Raw genomic sequence first — 20,865 nt, 5'->3', positions numbered from 1 at the left:
CAGTTACAGGGTGCTTCTTACTTTTCAAAGATTGATTTACGTTCAGGGTATCATCAAGTACTTGTTGCCGAGACCGATATATCGAAAACAACATTTAGAACAAGATATGGTCATTATGAGTTTTTAATTATGCCATTCGGGTTAACAAATGCGCCGACAGTGTTTATGAATCTAATGAACAGGGTGTGTCGTCAGTATCTTGACAAAATTGTCTTCATAGATGATATCTTGATATATTCGAAATTCGAGAAGGATCATGCTACACATCTAAGGTTAGTGTTAGAACTTCTAAAAAAGGAATAGTTGTACGCTAAGTTCTCAAAGTGTGAATTTTGGCTGCGGGAAGTACATTTTCTGGGTCATGTAATTTGTGAACAGGGTATTAAAGTAGATCAGTCTAAGATAGAGGCCGTAATGAATTGGAACTCACTGAAAACGCCGACAGAAATCAAAAGTTTTTTGGGTTTAGCAGGTTAATATCACCGGTTTATTAAAGACTTCTCTAAAATAGCAGGTCCACTGAATAAGTTAACCAGAAAAGATGTAGCCTTTCGATGGACTGAGAAACAAGAAAAGGCCTTCCAGACTCTTAAGAAGTTGTTATATCAAACGCCAGTTTTAGCTTTACCAGAAGGATCAGAAGATTTTGTGGTTTACTGTGATATGTCACGTACAGGTCTGGGTTGTGTTTTGATGCAAAGAAATAAAGTCATAGTGTATGCTTCACGACAGTTGAAGGATCATGAACGAAACTACCCTACTCATGATTTGGAGCTAGCTGTAGTTGTGTTTGCTTTGAAACTTTGGTGACACTATTAGTATGGTACGCATTGTGAGATCTATACAGATCATAAGAGTCTTCAGTATATCTTTTCACAGAAGAAATTGAATATGCGTCCACGTCGATGGCAAGAACTAATTAAAGACTACGATTGTGAGATTAAGTATCATCCGGGTAAAGCAAATGTGGTCGCAGATGCTTTGATTCATAAGAAAACAGTCGAAAATGTCAGATTAATGAGAATTGAGATAGTTTCAGACCTGATCAATCGATTGAAAACAGTTCAGTTGGCAGCATTGAATGATGAAAACTTAAAGACTGAGCAAATGACCAAAAGAAAATTTGAAATACGCAATGACTCTAGATGATTAAAGACCTATAAAGACTGAATTTGGGTGCTTATGCTTGGAGATTTGAGGAATTTAATCCTTACTGAAGCACATAAATCGATATTATCAGTGCATCTGGGTAGTACAAAGATGTATAGAGACTTGAAAACGTTGTATTGGTGGCCGAAAATGAAGACAGATGTTGCAAATTTCGTCGAAAAATGTCATATTTGTGCGCAAGTTAAAGTAGAACATCAGAAACCGTACGGATCTCTACGACATTTAGAAATTCCTTAGTGGAAATGGGATCATATAAAGATGGATTTTGTAACCAAGTTACCCCGAACCAGAAAGGACATGACATGATCTGGGTGATAGTAGATTGTTTAACAAAGAGTGGTCACTTTATAGCTACTCGTGAAACTGCTTCGTTAAGTGATTTGGCAGAATTGTAACTGAAAGAGATCGTTAGTCGACATGGTGTACCGTTGTCTATAGTTTTCGACAGAGATACTAGGTTTGTATCGAACTTCTGGAACAGTTTACAACAAAATTTAGGTACACGTATGAATCTAAGTAGAGCTTATCATCCACAAACAGATGGACAGAGTGAATGAACGATTCAGACATTAGAAGATATGTTGAGAGCGTGTGTCTTAGAATATGGTGGTTCTTGGGATTCGCATCTTCCATTGATAGAGTTTGCTTACAATAATTCATATCATTCGAGTATTGGAATGCCGCCGTACGAAATGTTGTATGGTCGAAAATGTAGAACCCCGACGTGTTGGTTAGAAGCTGGTGAGAAACAATTTGCAGGTCCCGAAATTATTCAGATAACCGCAGAAAAGGTCGAAATTGCACGTGAGAAGTTAAAAGCAGCCAGAGACCGACAAATGATGTATGCTGATCCGCGTAGACATCCGGTAACTTTTAATGTAGGTGATCGTGTATACCTGAAAGTTTCGCCGTGGAAAGGGGTGATCATGTTTGGTAAACGTGGTAAACTAGCACCGAGGTTTATTGGGCCATTTTCGATCAAAAAAATTCTGAATGATCAAACTGTTGTTTTAGATCTTCCTTCAGAATTAGTGGAAATTCACAACATGTTCAATGTGTGTTATTTAAGGAAGTGTAAAGTAGATGATGAAAGTCAGATTCTTCCATTGAAAGATTTGAAAGTTGACTTGACTAAGAAATTAGTAGAAGAGCCGGTTAGAATAGTAGATAAGAAAGTCACCAAGTTAAGAAAGAAGCAGATTCCAATGGTATTAGCGGAGTGGCGGTACAGCTTAGGTTCTAACCTGACGTGGGAAACCGAGGAGTTAATGAGGGCGCGCTATCCCCATTTGTTTGACCTTGACCATATTTCAAGGATGAAATCTTCTTAAGGGGGGTAGATTTGTAACATCCTAAATTGGGCCTAGCTGTAAGATTACTAATTTACCCTTAAGTATGTGTTGTGTTAATTTATGCTTTTATTTTTATTTAATATTTATTAATAATTAATGATGTGGTTAGGATCAGTTTGTGACAAGGGTCACAGAACAGGTTTGTTTATTTAATTTGGACTTCGTTTGGGTTGCCAAATGATGTACGAAAGATATTAGATAACTGATAAATACCCGTGTGGGAATTAAACCCAATTATGTTGACTAGTGTTGCCCCTTTTCTTTCATTTTCCAGAATATGCACCAAACACCTCGTTCTTCATCTCTTCCAACTATCAAACCCTAATCTTGAATCCTTGTTTTAGAGCTCAAATCATTTACATCTTTGTGTTCTTTGTGATTTACTGATTCTATCAAGGTAAGAATCAAAACATTTCATGCTTTAATCTTTGAGAAAATTGGATTTTTGTGTAAAGTTTTACAAAGTGAGTAATTTCGGTCAAAGTGGTTAGATTTGATGTTGTTTGAGTCCAAATCTTGTGGGTTTATGTTTCTACATGTTTAGTGTCTTCGATTTGGTCAGTTTTGAGTTCATAATCGAGCTCTAGAGCAAGAATTGGTCGATTTTGGGTGAAACATGTAGCCTTTTCAGCACCACCTGAAGATAAACACAGTCGGCCGAGTGTCTCGAGATACTCGACTGACCGACTCGACCATCGACCGAGTGTGTATGACCCACGGCCGAGTGTGTCTGTGAAAGACTATCGACCGAGTGACTAGACACTCAGCCGAGTGAGTGTAGACAGTCGGCCGATCGTCTCTGACAGTCGACCGAGTGTCTTTGACAGTGAAATATTTTACAAAGTGTTAATTTTTAGCCGTTATGCTGCCCGTTTGTATATTGATGATCAGGATGTAAATTTTGAAAATGCATAAGTGTTAAGTAGAAATTTTTAGCGAGCGCTTTTTAATACAAAAATTTCTGTACTATGTTGTTTGGTGTTAACAGACAGCAACTAACTTGATTTGCCTTATGTTCAGGTGATAAGGATAAGGAAGCCGCTCAGTAGTAGATTATTTGAGCTGGTTGCTGGTATTTGGTGAGTGGGACTAAGTGGAGTAAATAGTATAGAGTAGCATGTATTATGATTGCCATGCTTGTTTGATATACTTACTGATATAGTTAGTTAGTATGTTGTGATGACTGCATGTTAGTTGATGCTTGTCTGCTGGAGCCCAGTGCGTCCCTATTTTGTGGTTGCCTCGTTATGAGAGATCAACATGCGTGTTGGGTTCCTCATGTGGTTTTCTAGACAATCGTGATATATATATATATGTGAATGATGCGTCCGTCGCATGTGGATTATGTATATACATACGGTGGTGGAGGAACTTCTGGTAAGCCCAAGTCCGATCAACTGGTGGTTAATGGTTTGGCCAAGCCGCCAGACACTACAACAAAAATGACCTTACGGGACCCCCAAAATTTGTCACGACCCTACTTTTTCCGTTATCTTTTATCGTTAATTATTTAACGATCGTTAACTGTTAATTGTGCTACGTCATTTCTATGACCTATATTATTATATTAATAATAATATATTAATTATTAAGTGTTATGTGAATAATTGTATTCATATTTTAATTTATACGTTTCTACGTGTCGCGGATTTCTATCCGGCGAATCTTTTCGGTTTTTAAACCAACGGTCGCGTTTTTGGGATTTTTAAATCCTAATTATTTTAAATATGATATTTTAGGATCATATAATTATATAGGGTATTTATATTTATTTTTCGTCGCGCGTTTGTTATCTCTCCGGATTTTTAATCGCGTAAGCGTGTTTTCGCGTTTCGGGATTCGTTCGGGCTTTTGGGCCATCAGGAAATAACCATTTAAGTGAGATGGGCCAAGTGGGACCCACCCCACTCCCTTTTTTGGCCGAATCCATGGGGTATACCCCCTTGCTTTCTTTTTTTGTTAATTACTTTTCACTTCACATTATTTTTCCTAAAACCTAAATTTAGCAAAGTGCTCTCCTCTCTCCCTCTTCTCTTTGCCGTCGCCAACCATCACCATATAATCATCATCATCAACCAAAAATATTGCTTGGATCAAGGATTAATTAACACCAACGCGTTCCTCATTCCGTTCTCTACGCGATTATACTTCTCGTTTCTTGATTAGGGTATAAACCCTAACCCTAAAACTTTTGATTTTTCTTTATATTTCTGTATTTTTATTACATATTAATAGTATGATGATTACTTGTTGTTGTAATGGTGTTTGTATGCATAGAATTACTCGTAAACATATGTTTTCGGTTTGATATAATTGGGACAGCAGCTTTTTCGTGTGTTTCTGCTATTGTGACTGATATAAAAGTTAAAATAAAGTATCTAGATGAGTTCCTCTCATCAAGACATTAATTTTAGACTCCGGATTCATGTCGTTTCGATTCCCGGAGCCCTAGATATGATCAAAGTGGTATTTTGTTAAGATTGAAATGTGATTTTGGTATGAACCAGGTTTGGTCCGACTTTGTGACCATATTTGGTGACTTTAGGGTGTGTTAGTATGTTAGAACTGATGGTGGGGCAAACTTTCATGTTCGGGTCATCTCAATCCGAGCCACGAATCACCCGTTACGTCTAAAACACGTTTTTGATTGAATTGAAGTTCCAAGTAGTGTATTGGCTGTATATCACGACTTGTGGGCTGTTCATGGTGTGTTCTTGAGTATACCAAAGTGTTGGGTGGTTTGATTAGGCGGAGATATATGTAAGGCTCGCCGAAAACCGACACCCGGGGCTCAGGATACGACCCGATGAACTTTTGATTTAAAACTTTTGACTAATTATTAAACTTATGATATAAATAATGGATTTCATTATCATTTAATTACTTATGATAAAAAAAGTAATTATTATTATTTACAACTTATGATTAATAATACTTTTATTATTAATGGAAATTACTTATGATAAGTATTAAACTTACATTATGAGATTACTATAATAAGACTTATAATAAGGATTAATTAATTATTTAATTATTATAAGGCTTAGTTATTATTTAATTATAATTTAATTATTAAATATTTATGATTTAATAATTATAATTAGAAACTTATGATATGATTAGAAATTCATTATTAATTAATAATACTTATGATATGATTTAAAATTTATTATTAATTAATAATACTTATATTATGACTAATATTTAATTAATTAATTAAATACTTATGTTATATTACTTATATTATTTAAACTTATATTAACTTTAATAATTCATTTTAATTTAATTAAACTTATGTTATGACATAATTAGACATATTTAACTTTAACAAACATTATAACTTACATTATTATTATAACTTACACTTTTAAAATTTACGTTGACCATGTTTGACCAAGGTTGACTTTTGAGTTAACTTTCGTTGACTTTGACTTTCAGTTGACTTTTGTTGACTTTCTAATTAAGGAAACTTTCCTAACTTATAAACTTTCTTTAAATAGCAACTTTCTAAATTTGGAAACTTTCCAAAAATAGAAACTTTCCAAAAATAGAAACTTTCCAAAAAGAGAAACTTTCCAAAAATAAAAACTTTCCAAAAATGGAAACCTGCTAAAAATAGAAACTTTCTAAAAATAGAAAGTGTGTGTCCGTAAGCTGTTCCAATCAAACCGATGCATATTGAGTGTTGTTCTATGACTACTTGCAACATGTACAATAGCTATCATACTAAGACTTGACCTAAGTTAGTTATTTATATCGACCTGCTTTATGTATAGGTCGGCGTTGTGATCATTCCCGATCACTGTACTACATTTGCTGTTCACTTAATTGTGTTGGTTACTTCGTTACTATTAAGGTGAATTATAGTCCCGTTTTTACATACTTTTCAAATTATATTTTTGGGATGTGATTACATGCATTTTATTTCACGTTTAGACACAAGTGACAATTAAATTTAAATTATTCATTGTGAGTTGGACAAAAATATTCCCTAGTCTGGTAACTGTAATCATTGGTTTCTACCGGTGAACGCGAATCCTATGGATAGATCTATCGGGTTTGACAACCCCATTTTGAGCTAGTCGCGCGATCAATTTATAATCGGAATGTTTAGTACTTCGTATTTTGTTGTAGATACACTGTCCAGTGTATATTTTTTATTGTATTTGGCAAGGGTAAATAAAGGGTTAAGTGGTTACCAGGTGACTCATTGATAATGGAATAATGTTTAATGTTTTCTAACAGTTTTAAATCTTGTGGTCTAAAGTTTATTTAATTATTTAAACCTATAATTCACTCAACCTTTGTGTTGACAGTTTACTTGCATGTTTTCACAGGTACTTAAGTTTATGTGATGCTTCCGCTGTGTTTAGAAGAGTCTGCATGCATTTGGGCAGATTTTAATGAAACAATTTATGAAACTTTGGCTTGCATTCGGTTTTTGAATAATTAATACGTGTGGGTTGTTGACAATGTTTTGTGTCAACTTTGGATTATTAATATGTTGGGTTACTTTTAAACTACAAATTTTGGTATGCTTTCCTTTTGGGGAAACTTTTGAAATAAAAGAATGCAATGTCGTTTGTTAAATTCATTTAAGTTCGATCAAGCTGTGGGACCAAGTGACGGAGCGGTTAAGCGTATTGACGGGGCCATCACAAAATTGTCCCATTATGTGCCTGTTTGGTACTCTTTTTCTTTTGGGACCCTTTGAAAGTTGGTTACTAGATAAGCCGTACCTAAAGGGTTTATATGGTAAAAAAAAAAAAAGACCTATAAGGACCCCCAGAAAGGTCCTATCATGTGACGATCTACGTTAGTAATGGGGTTTTGGGAACCTTTATTAAAGGTCCTAAAAACATTTTGGGACCTTTTATTGAAGGTCCTAAAAACTAAATGAGACCCTTTTTACAATGGACACTGGTCCTTAAAAACATATTAGGACCCTTTATTACGAAGGAAATTGGTCCTAAAAACATTTTTGGGACCCTGTATTAGGACTGATAAGGGTCCTAATATAGATATCCTGTAATGGCCATGATATCAATATGAAACCCTAAACTAATGTGACTAATTGGGACCCTTTATTACGATGGACAATGGTCCATAAAAACATATTGGCACCCTTTATTACGAAGGAAAATGTTTCTAAAAACATTTTTAGGACACTTTATTTAGGCCGATATGGGTCCTAATATAGATAGCATGTAATGACCATGATATCAATAGGAAACCATGAACTAATGTGACTAATATAGTACCTCTAGAAATGGACCTAAAATATTTTTTGTAATTATCATGTCATAGCCATGATATTAAGAAGGAACAATTTACTAATTAGTACACCCAAAAAGGGTCCAATAAAATGTAATATGTAATGGATGTGTAATGGCAATGATGTTGGTAGTTCACGATTAATTTTTTTAATAGATCCAAAAAGGTTCCTAAAATTATATTATATCATTTGCTTATCATCACAATGATCCCAATGGGATATGTATGTATATTTATATTTATATTTATTATATTTAATATATTTATATATATTTATATATGGATTTATTGTATTTATATTTATGCTTTCTTTAACCAACATGGACATTCAATTAATAATTTCCATTAATAAAATTTAATCCAGATAACATAATATTGTTGCAAACTTAACAAAGAATAAATAAGTAACACACTAAAAAAACATATAACAGAAAAGTAACTGAACATTTAAATAAGTAACACACTAAAAAAAGCAGCAACGTCATCAAGCATTAGTCCCTGCCAATCATGCGAGCTTAATCCAGTGGCATAACCTACAAACAAATAATCCAGTGGCACAACCTACAAACAAATAATTAATGTGAATAAAGGGTCCAAATTATTCACATTCAAAGTTATTAAATCGAATTACATCAATAATTTAACAATGGTATACCGAGAGTAAAGAAGTTGGCCACACAATAGCCACACCGGTAGCCTCTATCATTGTAGTAACAAGTTCAAATGGTCTTATCACTGTTTCATCACCTTTTATTGCGACTTGAACATGTACTTCACCCCAGCCTGGACCAATCTCTATTTTTCCAACCACTGTTAGTGGGTCTAAACTATGAAGCCTGCCTTTTGCGACAATCAGGGTTGGATTATTAATGCTCTTTAGGTAGACTTCTTTGCCAGCCTATTTTTAATTTTCCAACTACTAATTATTCAACTATAAATATTTTAACGTGGAGAATAACAATAGTAACTAAATAGAAAAATACCTGTAGTGGCGTATTGTAATTATGCCATTATTTGTTGATGCATGAGGATTAACAACGGTATTATCTGTCATAACATTCTTTTGTTTTTCACGTTCTTTATACTCCTGGAGTTCTGCTTTCAACTTTAAGTTCTCTTTGCATAAAGCGTCACGACTCCTGACTTCACCCCAAACATCTGATACACGAACACCGAGATCATACATTTCTGCTTATCCATATTTAGCTGTACCCCTGACTTGTGCATAGATATCATCTGGTCCAGGCTCATCGAGTGAACCTTCTAGTAATTCCTTGGAAAGTTCTTTCATTTGTTTCTGTAAATAGAAAAATTAACATTAAAATCCCCACGGCAAACCATGCGTAGAGAGGCCAATAAATAATGACTACATTTAAGCAAACATAGTTATCATTCTGCCAGCACATTCAGTTTTGTAATTATGTAACTTACAAGTTGTTTTACAGCTTCAGAATTGTTTGTGATGTCAGCTTTCTCGAAAGACCGCTCAAAATGTCCACTCTACTCGGCTCTCTTACCAATTGTATCTGTTGTAACAAAAAGAAAATGAGTAACAATAATAAAAAAAATAGTACTATAATAACATTTGCATTTGTAATAAACTTACCTTTAGTTCCTCACGAATTTATGCATAACTCTTTTTGCCGATCAATGGGTGCAATGACCTTTTTTGCCGATTACATTTATTTTTCTCACTCATGTCATAGTTTAGGAAAATGAAATATTATAATGAGATAAACAATAATATAATGTTGTTTTAATATGAAGACATGATCATACCTTTGATACATCACCATTCCAAAAGTCAACAAGTCTTTTCCAGTGTTTTTTTTACTACCTCAGGCCTGGCTCTTAATTGTTCGCGGCGTGATTTAGTTGGATCATAATGAAGCTTCTTAAGTCTATTCCTCCAGCTCTTGACCTTTTTTGCAATAGATTGAAGGATCCACTTATCAGCATCTCCACGAATGTCAAATTTTGTCCATAATTTAAATATAAACTGTCAGTTTTGTAAAACATAAAAGATAATCAATGACATCCACTTTTTAAGTATAGACCTTTATGATAGCAAGCAAATCCTTCTTTCTTGATTTATGAACTTTATGCCAACATTTGTAAAGAGGGCATTGCTTCCCACTCCTAGCTAACACACCCATGAAATGGGTAAGCTCACAACTTTTTTTATTGACAGGTTGTCCAAATTCATTTACTACGATAATTTTTCACTCCAATTCTGTTCGTTCCTATGTCCTTTTCATTTATGTTGGTCCTCTTGGCACGTAGCGTTTAGTTGTTGCTGAAAGACAGAATGTGAATAAATTTTTATTTGGTGTAATCAAATTCATTAACTATACATAGATAAAACCAAATTCATTAGAATACCTGATCCACTATCCACATCATTTTGAATTTCTTGTTCTGTTGGGACAAGTTCCTCTTCTTGATCTTCTTCCGCTTTTTATCATAAAAGTCATTATCAAAGTTTGAATATAGGATTGAAAAAACAAAAGAATGATGTTGCAAATATCGAAAGTTTACCTTGTTCATGATTAGGTTAAGTAAATTCACGGTCTGCGTTCCGCTCCCAATCAATCTCTGTTTCATAATCCAATTCTTTTTCAGAATTAACTTCATGGTCATCTTGGTACACCATCTCTGTATCATGAATATCGATGTCATCATTGATGTTGCCATTTCGTTCTTCATTAGTCATCTCGTCTGTAATTGAAGAAGGTTATATATAATAGTAAATTAAAAGTAGGCTTAATAATCAATCGATGTCAGAAATAAATCTGTTGAAAAATAAGTCTACCACAACTTAGAATAACGATCAACCCACCATTGGTGACTCTATCTGTCGCTTTCAGCTGTTCTGGTGAATCTATTTGCAGTGATGTACCATCTCTCTTCTTGAATTTCTTAGAGTGTTGACATACGAGTTATCGCACCCCTTGTACTAGTCATGTGTAACTTTTTCTTTTTAGATTTTGTAACCATTTCATTATGGTTCATAGTTGTAGAACTCACACGTTTCTTCCTTAAATTAGCCACGCTATTTAGCGACATTGGTTTTATATAATTTTTAGGCTTTTTCTGCAAGAAGTAACAGTTTGTTAAATAAATATAATGAAATAAAATGTGTTAGAATAATTTCTTTTTACCTTTTCAGACACCTTGGATGTTATTACATCTGCTTCAACAAAATCATCCTCACCATCAATGTCAAGCAACTCATCAGGCATATAATCATCATCCTCATCTATCAACCTTAGAGTTGATTTATCTTTCAGTTGTTTTTTTCCAGATTTTTTTGTAGGCAAAGAATTAAGAAGATTTGGCAGACCATAGGATTCAAATACTTGTGCATTCTTCTGCATCGTCATAATTCTCTCATTTTCATAAGCATTGCCAGGTTCCATTGATCTTTGACCTTGCTTACTTCTACCTGACAGAAGAAAGATAAGTTTAGATGAACATAAGGATGATCAACATAATCATGGTGATGACATTACAAGTAAAAGACAACAAAAATAAGACAATCATGTTGGAAACCTAAATCTATATCTAGTAATCATGGCGATGACAGTAAACATTTATTTGTCTTATAAAGATTAAAATATACCATACATCAATGTAAACATGATGATGTACCTAAATCTATAAGTATAGTAGAATAAATCTCATAAACTATTACAAATAAATGAGCATATCAATTTCGATCAGTTTCAGTTTCACAATCAAGATAATAGAATAAGTAAACAATATGTTATCACCATAATATGAAATAGAATATTAACTATGATTGCAGTATATGAAACGTATGCAACAACAACATCACAGATTTACAAGGTCAAAAGTAATTAACTTTTCGATCAGTTTCAGTTTCATAATCGAGATAATAGAATAAGTAAACAATATGTTATCACCATAGTATGAAACAAAATATTAACTATGATTGCAGTATATGAAACGTATGCGACAACAACATCACAGATTTACAAGGTCAAGATCCAAAGTAATTACCTTTTCTCTGATTGATTTTAAAAACTCATAGACCTTGCTGCGAAAAAATATTATGTGTGATACTAGGTCTTCTCCAATAGAATTACAAAAAAGAGTTAACATATTGAACGGTTTATTGGTGGGAAGCATAATGACGTTCAAAATTTTTGGAAAAAAAGTAATGGTGGGAAGCAAATTGGCAATCTAAAAATTTCGGATCAAAAATTCCTGCTTCAAAAATTTTGGGTTGTAACTGTTGGCGCTATAGATGTACGGGTTAGAGGTATGTATATCGGATTATGGGTATATCCCATAATTATCGAGATCATTATATAAATACCATATATATTTACCTTATATAACCAATATTATTGAGTATTAAATTTATATTGACCTTGTTATTTAATTTAATAGAAAACTTGTATAATGCATACTATAATGACTAATATAATAATTGTAATAAGTATTGATATGAATTTTTGTTTTAATATAGCTTACCAATTGTATAATTTATATTTATTTAACATTTATATTCGTCTAGAATAATAAAATAATAATAATAATAATAATAATAATAATAATAATAATAATAATAATAATAATAATAATAATAATAATAATAATAATATATAATATGTATCTTATGATATGAAAGAATTTGTTACATAGATGATTTAATATAATTATAACTAATATTATGCATACGCATTTGTTTCATAGATATTAAATGAATCATATCATAATGGAATTACTAATGAAAAAGTTTTGGTATATAAAGGTTTATGCCTGATAAGAGGTTAGGGGTAGAGCTCTATCATTAAAGGAATTGGTTTAAAGGGTCTAGAATAGCCAGAATGTGGTCAAATTAGGGGTCGAGTTATGGTAGATGGTTGTTTAACAATATATACGAGTTGTTTAGTGGTGACCTATTTGCAATGTTAACTTAGATAGTATGGATTGATCGCAATGATCTTGTACATTCATTGAAGTTGATCGAGGTTTCTATAATTGTTCGATGGTGTTCGAAATTCAGTTGGAGTTTGGTAAACGACTAAAGTTTCAGGCTAGTGGGATTAGGGACACTAGCTAGCTAGTAGTACTTGTGTTTGATCCTTCAATACTATGTATGTATGTATATGTATGTATGTATATATGTATGTATGTATATGTATGTATGTATGTATATATATATCTTTATATGTATGTATCTATGTATCTATACATACATGTATGTATGTATATATGTATGTATGTATGTATGTATGTATGTATGTATGTATGTATGTATGTATGTATGTAAATGTATGTATGTATATATGTTTGTAGGTATGTGTGTATGATCTATATGTATGTATGTTTGTATGTACATCTATGTATGTATGTATGTATGTATGTATGTATGTACGTATGGGTGTATGTGTGTATGTATGTATGTCTGTATGCATACACATACATACATACATACATATAAACATACATTATATACACACAAACACACATACACACATACATACATATATACACACATACATACCATCTATATATATACATATGTACTTGTACATACACAGATACTCAGCGATGTATTTATGTATGTATGTATGTATGTATGTATGTATGTATGTATGTATGTATGTATGTATGTATGTATGTATGTATGTATGTATGTATGTATGTATGTATGTATGTATGTATGTATGTGTGAGGATCGATATGGGTTAATCTACCAGCGATCAAGACAGCAGTAATATGAAAAATTTGTAGGGGTGATGGATATGAAATATCGTTGACATGTAGGCAACCGGATTTTTAGTCGTTATGTTCGGTTGTTCTGCTGATTACGTGTTCATCCGATAGTTGAGGTGGCGTTCTTTAAGTTATGAATTTTCTCATGGAGGGGGGTTGATAACTTCATTCAACATTAGGAAGCCTAAGAACTAGTTAGGTTTGCTAATTAGCTCTAAATGAGAGCCAAACGAAGATGAGGGCATTCATTATGGGTGTATGTGTGTATGTATGTATGTATGCCTATATGCATACACACATACATACATAGATACATACATTATACACACACAAACGCACATACATGTACACATACCTACATATATACACACATACATATGATCTATATATATATATATATATATATATATATATATATATATATATATACACATACGTACATACATACACAGATACACAGCGATGTATCTATGTATGTATGTATGTATGTATGTATGTATGTATGTATGTATGTATGTATGTATGTATGTATGTATGTATGTATGTATGTATGTATGTATATATGTATGTATGTATGTATGTATGTATGTATGTATGTATGTATGTATGTATGTATGTATGTATGTATGTATGTATGTATGTATGTATGTATGTATGTATATATGTATGTATGTATATATGTATGTATGTATGTATGTATGTATGTATGTATGTATGTATGTATGTATGTATGTATGTATGTATGTATGTATGTATGTATGTATGTATGTATGCGGATCAATATGGGTCAATCTACCAGTGATCGAGAAAGCAGTAATATGAAAAATTTGAAGGGGTGATCGATATGAAATATCGTTGACATGTAGGCAACCGGATTTTTAGTCGTTATGTCCGGTTGTTCTGCTGATTACGTGTTCATCTGATAGTTGAGGTGGCGTTCTTTAAGTTATGAATTTTTTCATGGAGGGGGGTTGATAACTTCATTCAACATTGGGAAGCCTAAGAACTAGTTAGGTTTGATAATTAGCTCTAAACGAGAGCCAAACAAAGATGAGGGCATTCGTTATGGGTGTATGTGTGTATGTATGTATGTATGTATGCCTGTATGCATACACACACATACATACATAGATACATACATTATACACATACAAACGCACATACATGTACACATACATACATATATACACACATACATATAATCTATATATATATATATACATATGTACATACATACACAGATACACAGCGATGTATTTATGTATATATGTATGTATGTATGTATGTATGTATGTATGTATGTATGTATTTATGTATGTATGTATGTATGTATGTATGTATGTATGTATGCGGATCAATGTGGGTCAATCTACCAGTGATCGAGAAAGCAGTAATATGAAAATTTTGAAGAGGTGATCGATATGAAATATCGTTGACATGTAGGCAACCAGATTTTTAGTCATTATGTCCGGTTGTTCAGCTGATTACGTGTTCATCTGATAGTTGAGGTGGCGTTCTTTAAGTTATGAATTTTTTCATGGAGGGGGGTTGATTACTTTATTCAACATTGGGAAGCCTAAGAACTAGTTAGGTTTGCTAATTAGCTCTAAACAAGAGCCAAACGAAGATGAGAGCATTCGTTCATCATTCAGTTCAAAGCGACAACTGAATGGGCTATAACAAACGTAAACCATTTCATATTTGGTGACATCGATATCTTCAATCATATCATATACTTAATAGAAATCAAAAAATAATATTAACCCAATAATTAGAAATTTAAGAAATAATAATATTATTAAATAGTGAATATATGATATTATTATATCATATATTTTATATAAATTAAATAATTTGTTAATATTATTATAATTTATTAATATTAATATATAAACTAAATATAGTTTATATATTATTATTATATAGTTTATATATTATTATTTATCAGGAATTATTATGATTTCTAAATGATTAATTATATAAATTATATGATATTATCATATCAATTAATACAGTATAGTTTATGTAAATCAAAATTTAAAAAGATTTTAAAATGTAAGTGTTGGGAATCGAACTGAAGACCTTCTGTTTACATACAATGTTATTTACCAATGAGCTGCAGTTCTTATTTCTGTTTTAACTTTACAAATTATTATTAATAATAAGTAACTAAGTATCCGTTCATTAGTGTAGATAATTTATAAATGGAAATAATTATAGTTTCTAAAACAAATAAAACTACTTGTTATCGTCATTTATTGTATTTTGTTGACCATATCTTCTCCATCTTTTCTACTTTCTTCTATCGTATCCTCTGCAAACTTCAAGTTTCTTCCAACGTGTTAAACTGACATTTGTATATCGCGACTACATATTGAACAGGTACTTTTCTGTGACTAATTTTGTTAATAATTTTCATGTGTTACATCTTAAGCGTTCTGATTTTAATATGCATATGATAAATTTGTTCTTTAATTCAATAATTTTGGTAATAATTGATGAACCCTATCAATATTTGGTTTAATTTTTAAGATGAATTACGTACTTAATATATTTACAATATTTTTATATAAATTAGATGATGATTGCATTGTTTCATCCAGGATGGACACAAATTGGATGTCTAGCCCCAGAAATTCTTCTGCATATAAAAAAGGTCTTGATAAGTTTATTGATTATATATTTAAAAAGGAGGGTGTAAATGGTGAAATAGCATGCCCATGCAATAAGTGTGTAATCTAAAATGGGTTGGACGGTATGATGCTAGAACACATCTATTATGTGACGGTTTTTATAATGGATATACAATTCAAACTCCTATCAGCGAAACATGTGACGTTCCTATGGAAGATGCAGAAGATGACATGATAGGATTGGTGTCTGACACCCATCATTGGTTTGATGATAACATACTTGAAACTAAAGATCATAGCTTACCAAACAAAAGTGCCAAAAAGTTTTATAAAGGATTGGAGAGTGCAAAGCAAGAACTATACCCCGGATGTAAAAAGTTCTCTGTTCTTTCTTTCGTAGTTAGACTATTTCATAGCAAGTGTATTGGCAATTGTAATGACAAGGGTTTCAGCATGATCATTGATACTTTAAGGGAAGCCTTCTCAGAAAGAGCCATACCTAAGTCACTGTATGATCTACGGAAGTTAATAAGAGATTTAGGAAGAGATTTAGGACTAGGTTATGAAAAAATTGATGCATGCCCTAATGATTGTATGTTGTATTGGAAACAAAACAAGGATAAAACGGAGTGTGTAGTATGTCACACGTCACAGTATAAAACAAGTGAAGATGATTCAGATGATGAGGAAAACTTAACAGCCAGTGATCATAATAAGGTCCCAGCAAAGGTTTGGCGTTACTTTCCTCTCATCCCGCATTTGCAAAGGTTATATATTTCATCTAAAGCTGCTGCCTCCATGAGATGGCACGAAGAGGGTCGCACGAAAGATGGTTTACTGAGACATCCGGAAGATTCACCAGCTTGGCAAACATTTGATCATAAATATCCTGAATTTGCAAAGGAATCCCATAATGTCAGGCTTGGTTTAGCGAGTGACGGGTTTAACCCTTTTAGAAATATGAGTAATTCCCATAGTACATGGCCTGTTGTATTGATTCCATATAATCTACCTCCTTGGATGTGCATGAAAAAACCCTATTTCATGCTTACTCTACTAATACCAGGACCATCTGCGCCAGGGAATAATATAGACGTATATTTGGAACCTCTAGTGGATGAGCTAAAGTTTTTATGGGATCATGGAGTAGAGACATATGATTCATCAACAAACAGTAACTTTTAAATGCGTGTTGGTATGGTATGGACAATAAGTGACTTTCTGGCGTATGCCAACTTATCTGGATGGAGCACTAAAGGTAAACTTGCATGTCTATCCTGCCATAAGCGTACAAAATGGATTCGGTTGAGATGTAGTAGGAAATTTGTTTTTATGGGACATCGTCGATTGTTGTCAAAGAGACATGCGTATCGGAAGGATAAAAATTCGTTTGATGGCACGGAAGAGTTGGAGACTAAACCAACTTGCTTGATAGGGTCAGACATTGTCAATGAGCTAAATGGTATTGATGAATTTAAATTTGGGAAACTAGTCAAGGATAACCCAGTATTACAGTATAATTGGAAGAAGAAAAGTATATTCTTCAAATTTCCGTACTGGAAAGACAACTTGATACTACATAATCTAGATGTAATGTATATTGAGAAAAATGTATGTGATAGTGTCATTGGAACATTAATGAATTTAGATGGAAAGACAAAAGATCATATAAATGGGCGTTATGATTTAGAAGAAATGGGAATTCGAAAGGAACAACATCCCGAAGTTCTAGAAAACAACAAAGTGTATTTGCCACCTGCGTGTTTCTCAATGAATAAAAAAGAAAAAGATAGATTTTGTCGGATTCTTAAAGCAGTGAAAGTTCCTGATGGTTATTCAACTAATATTTCAAGATGCGTTCAACTCAACCCTCCAAAAATTGGTGGCCTTAAAAGTCATGACAATCATATTTTGATGCAACAGTTGCTTCTAATTTGCATACGAAATAGTCTACCTAAGCATGTCCGCTCTGTTGTGATCAAGTTGTGTCGTTACTATAGACGCTTATGCTGTAAAGTTCTCGATCCAACTGAATTGGTTCAAATGGAAAATGATATTGGAAAAATACTTTGCGATATGGAGAGGATTTTTCCACCATCGTTCTTTGACGTAATGGTTCATCTTTTTGTTCACCTTGCTTATGAGGCTAAAATTGGAGGACCAGTGCATTATCGTTGGATATATCCAATTGAGAGGCAGTAAATTACATACTCATACACAATATAACATGTTTTAATATCGGCTGTTTAACAGAAATATTATAGTAAATTGTTTAATTAAGTAGGTTCATGGAATTTGATCTTCATAATTAGTTTTTCTTCAGGTATTTAGCCACATTAAAATCTTATGTGTGAAACAGGAGTAAACCTGAGGGTTCAATATCAGAAGGATATCTAGCTGATGAGTGTTTGGCGTTTTGTTCATTATACTTCGTTGACAATGTCGAGACTATACATAACAAGAAAAGTAGAAACTATGATGACCGTGGTAAGGATGATGGTCTACCAATATTTTCTATGCCGGGTCGACCCATTGGTGCTAGAAAAATGGCTTTACTGTCTCTAGATCGTTTGGCTAAAGCACATTCATATGTGTTGTTCAATTGTAGTGAACTGGAATCCTTTAGAACGTAAGTTTATTTAGTACACATTTTGAGTTTAAGAAGTTATATTACATTTTGCACTTTGATTGCATTACCTCAATACACATTAAAGAAAACATCTTAGTATTCTTCGGCATGAAAATAAGAAAGAACGTCAGCATTTGATACAGCGTATGCACAGTAATAAATTCGAGAAATGGTTTGGGAAACATGTAAGAATCACTTAGAATTTCATTAAATTTAAGCCATGAATTATTAAGAAAGCTCGTTCTAAAATTACTCAGTAGCTAGAGATTTATTTAGTGTTATTATTTATCAAAAACTTATTTGTAACCAATTATTCATCTTATATTAAATTATTTTGACCAGATTCGTAAGCTGCATAAACAAGGTGTAGACGGAATATCAGAAGATCTAAGGCATTTGGCAAATGGCCCATCTGAGTATGTGACAACATATAAGGGATATATCGTTAATGGTTATCGTTTTCAAACCAAACAGACAGAGAAGAAAAGGAAAATGCAGAATAGTGGAGTAATGCTCGAGGCAACAAATAGCTTCTCGAGTGTTAGAGATAAAAATCCTATCGTTGGGGCCGTAATGTGAATGCCCATCCTAATCCACCTGGACGAAGTCTTCAACATTTTGTCCCATTACGAGGTACTGACCTCTATATGATACGTTTTACAAACATTGCATTCGTTTAAAAGACAAACTCATTTCAAAACATCACCTTTTGATACAAATGATATATGATTCTCTTAATATGAATGACTAATATGTCATTGACTTAATAAACGATTTTTTGAACTCAGACGACTTGAATGCAACGTCTTTTGAAATATGCCATGAATGACTCCAAGTAATATCTTTAAAATGAGAAAATGCACAGCAGAAGATTTCTTTAATACCTGAGAATAAACATGCTTAAAAGTGTCAACCAAAAGGTTGGTGAGTTCATTAGTTTATCATAATCAATCATTTCCATAATTTAAATAGACCACAAGATTTCATTTTTTATAAACATCCATCTCATATCAGGCATTTTGCAAATTGCATAGAGATAAAAATCATTCTTATGGTGAACACCTGGTAACCGACATTAACAAAATGCATATAGAATATCCCCATCATTTCGGGACTCTCATCGGATATGATAAAATTGAAGTACTAAAGCATCCGTAACCCGGATGGGGCTTGTTGGGCCCGATAGATCTATCTTTAGGATTTGCGTCAATTGGTGGCAATTATAATAAACACCAATTCTTAGGCTACCAAGCTAAAAATGGTGATATCCGGTATAATAATTCAACCATAGAATGTAGTTTCAATTACTTGTGTCAATTTCGTAAAATAGTTATAAAAGCAGCGCATGTATTCTCAGTCCCAAAAATATATATTGCAAAAGCATTTAAAAGGGGAGCAAATGAAACTCACGATACGATATTTTGTAGTAAAAATATGCATACGACTGAACTGAACAATGCAGGCTTGGCCTCGGATTCACGAACATATATATATATATATATATATATATATATATATATATATATATATATATATATATATATATATATATATATATATATATATATATATATATATATATATATATATTAACACATATGATTGTAATTGAACAAATTGATATATTATATCTTAAGTTATATATTTAATTTGTGTATATATTTAAAATGATTAATATTTATATAGTTATATTAATATTCATTTGGTTAGTATTATATTAAAAATATCTAAATTTGTTTTATATGAATATTTATATAAAAATGTCAATATGAATAATGCATACTTATATGTAGTATTACTAAAAGTATATTGTTATATACAAAATATTTATTTGGTAACATAATATCAATAATAGTATTAAAAGTTGTTTTTGATTAAAATGATAATATTAATAATAATAATACTTAATGATATTACTAAGGATAATAATATTAGTAACAATAATAATAGTAATAATAATAATAATAATAATAATAATAATAATAATAATAATAATATTTAATGATAATACTAATAATAATAATAATAATAATAATAATAATAATAATAATAATAATAA

General features: G+C 32.2%; 1 protein-coding gene across 1 annotated transcript; it reads left to right on the top strand.

Annotated features, from left to right (window-relative positions):
- The first annotated feature begins 17,362 nt into the window (after nt 1–17,362).
- On the top strand, nt 17,363–19,385 carry LOC139901845 (uncharacterized). Its single transcript, XM_071884516.1, has 4 exons — nt 17,363–18,375; nt 18,537–18,806; nt 18,892–18,991; nt 19,149–19,385. Exons 1-4 carry the CDS (start codon nt 17,363–17,365, stop codon nt 19,383–19,385), a joined length of 1,620 nt encoding a protein of 539 aa, XP_071740617.1.
- Nucleotides 19,386–20,865: the final 1,480 nt, after the last annotated feature.

Source organism: Rutidosis leptorrhynchoides, chromosome 3 (genome assembly GCF_046630445.1).
Source record: "Rutidosis leptorrhynchoides isolate AG116_Rl617_1_P2 chromosome 3, CSIRO_AGI_Rlap_v1, whole genome shotgun sequence".
Taxonomy (NCBI): domain Eukaryota; kingdom Viridiplantae; phylum Streptophyta; class Magnoliopsida; order Asterales; family Asteraceae; genus Rutidosis; species Rutidosis leptorrhynchoides.
Note: the sequence above shows the minus strand (reverse complement) of the source record. Positions and strands in the feature narration are given on the sequence as shown.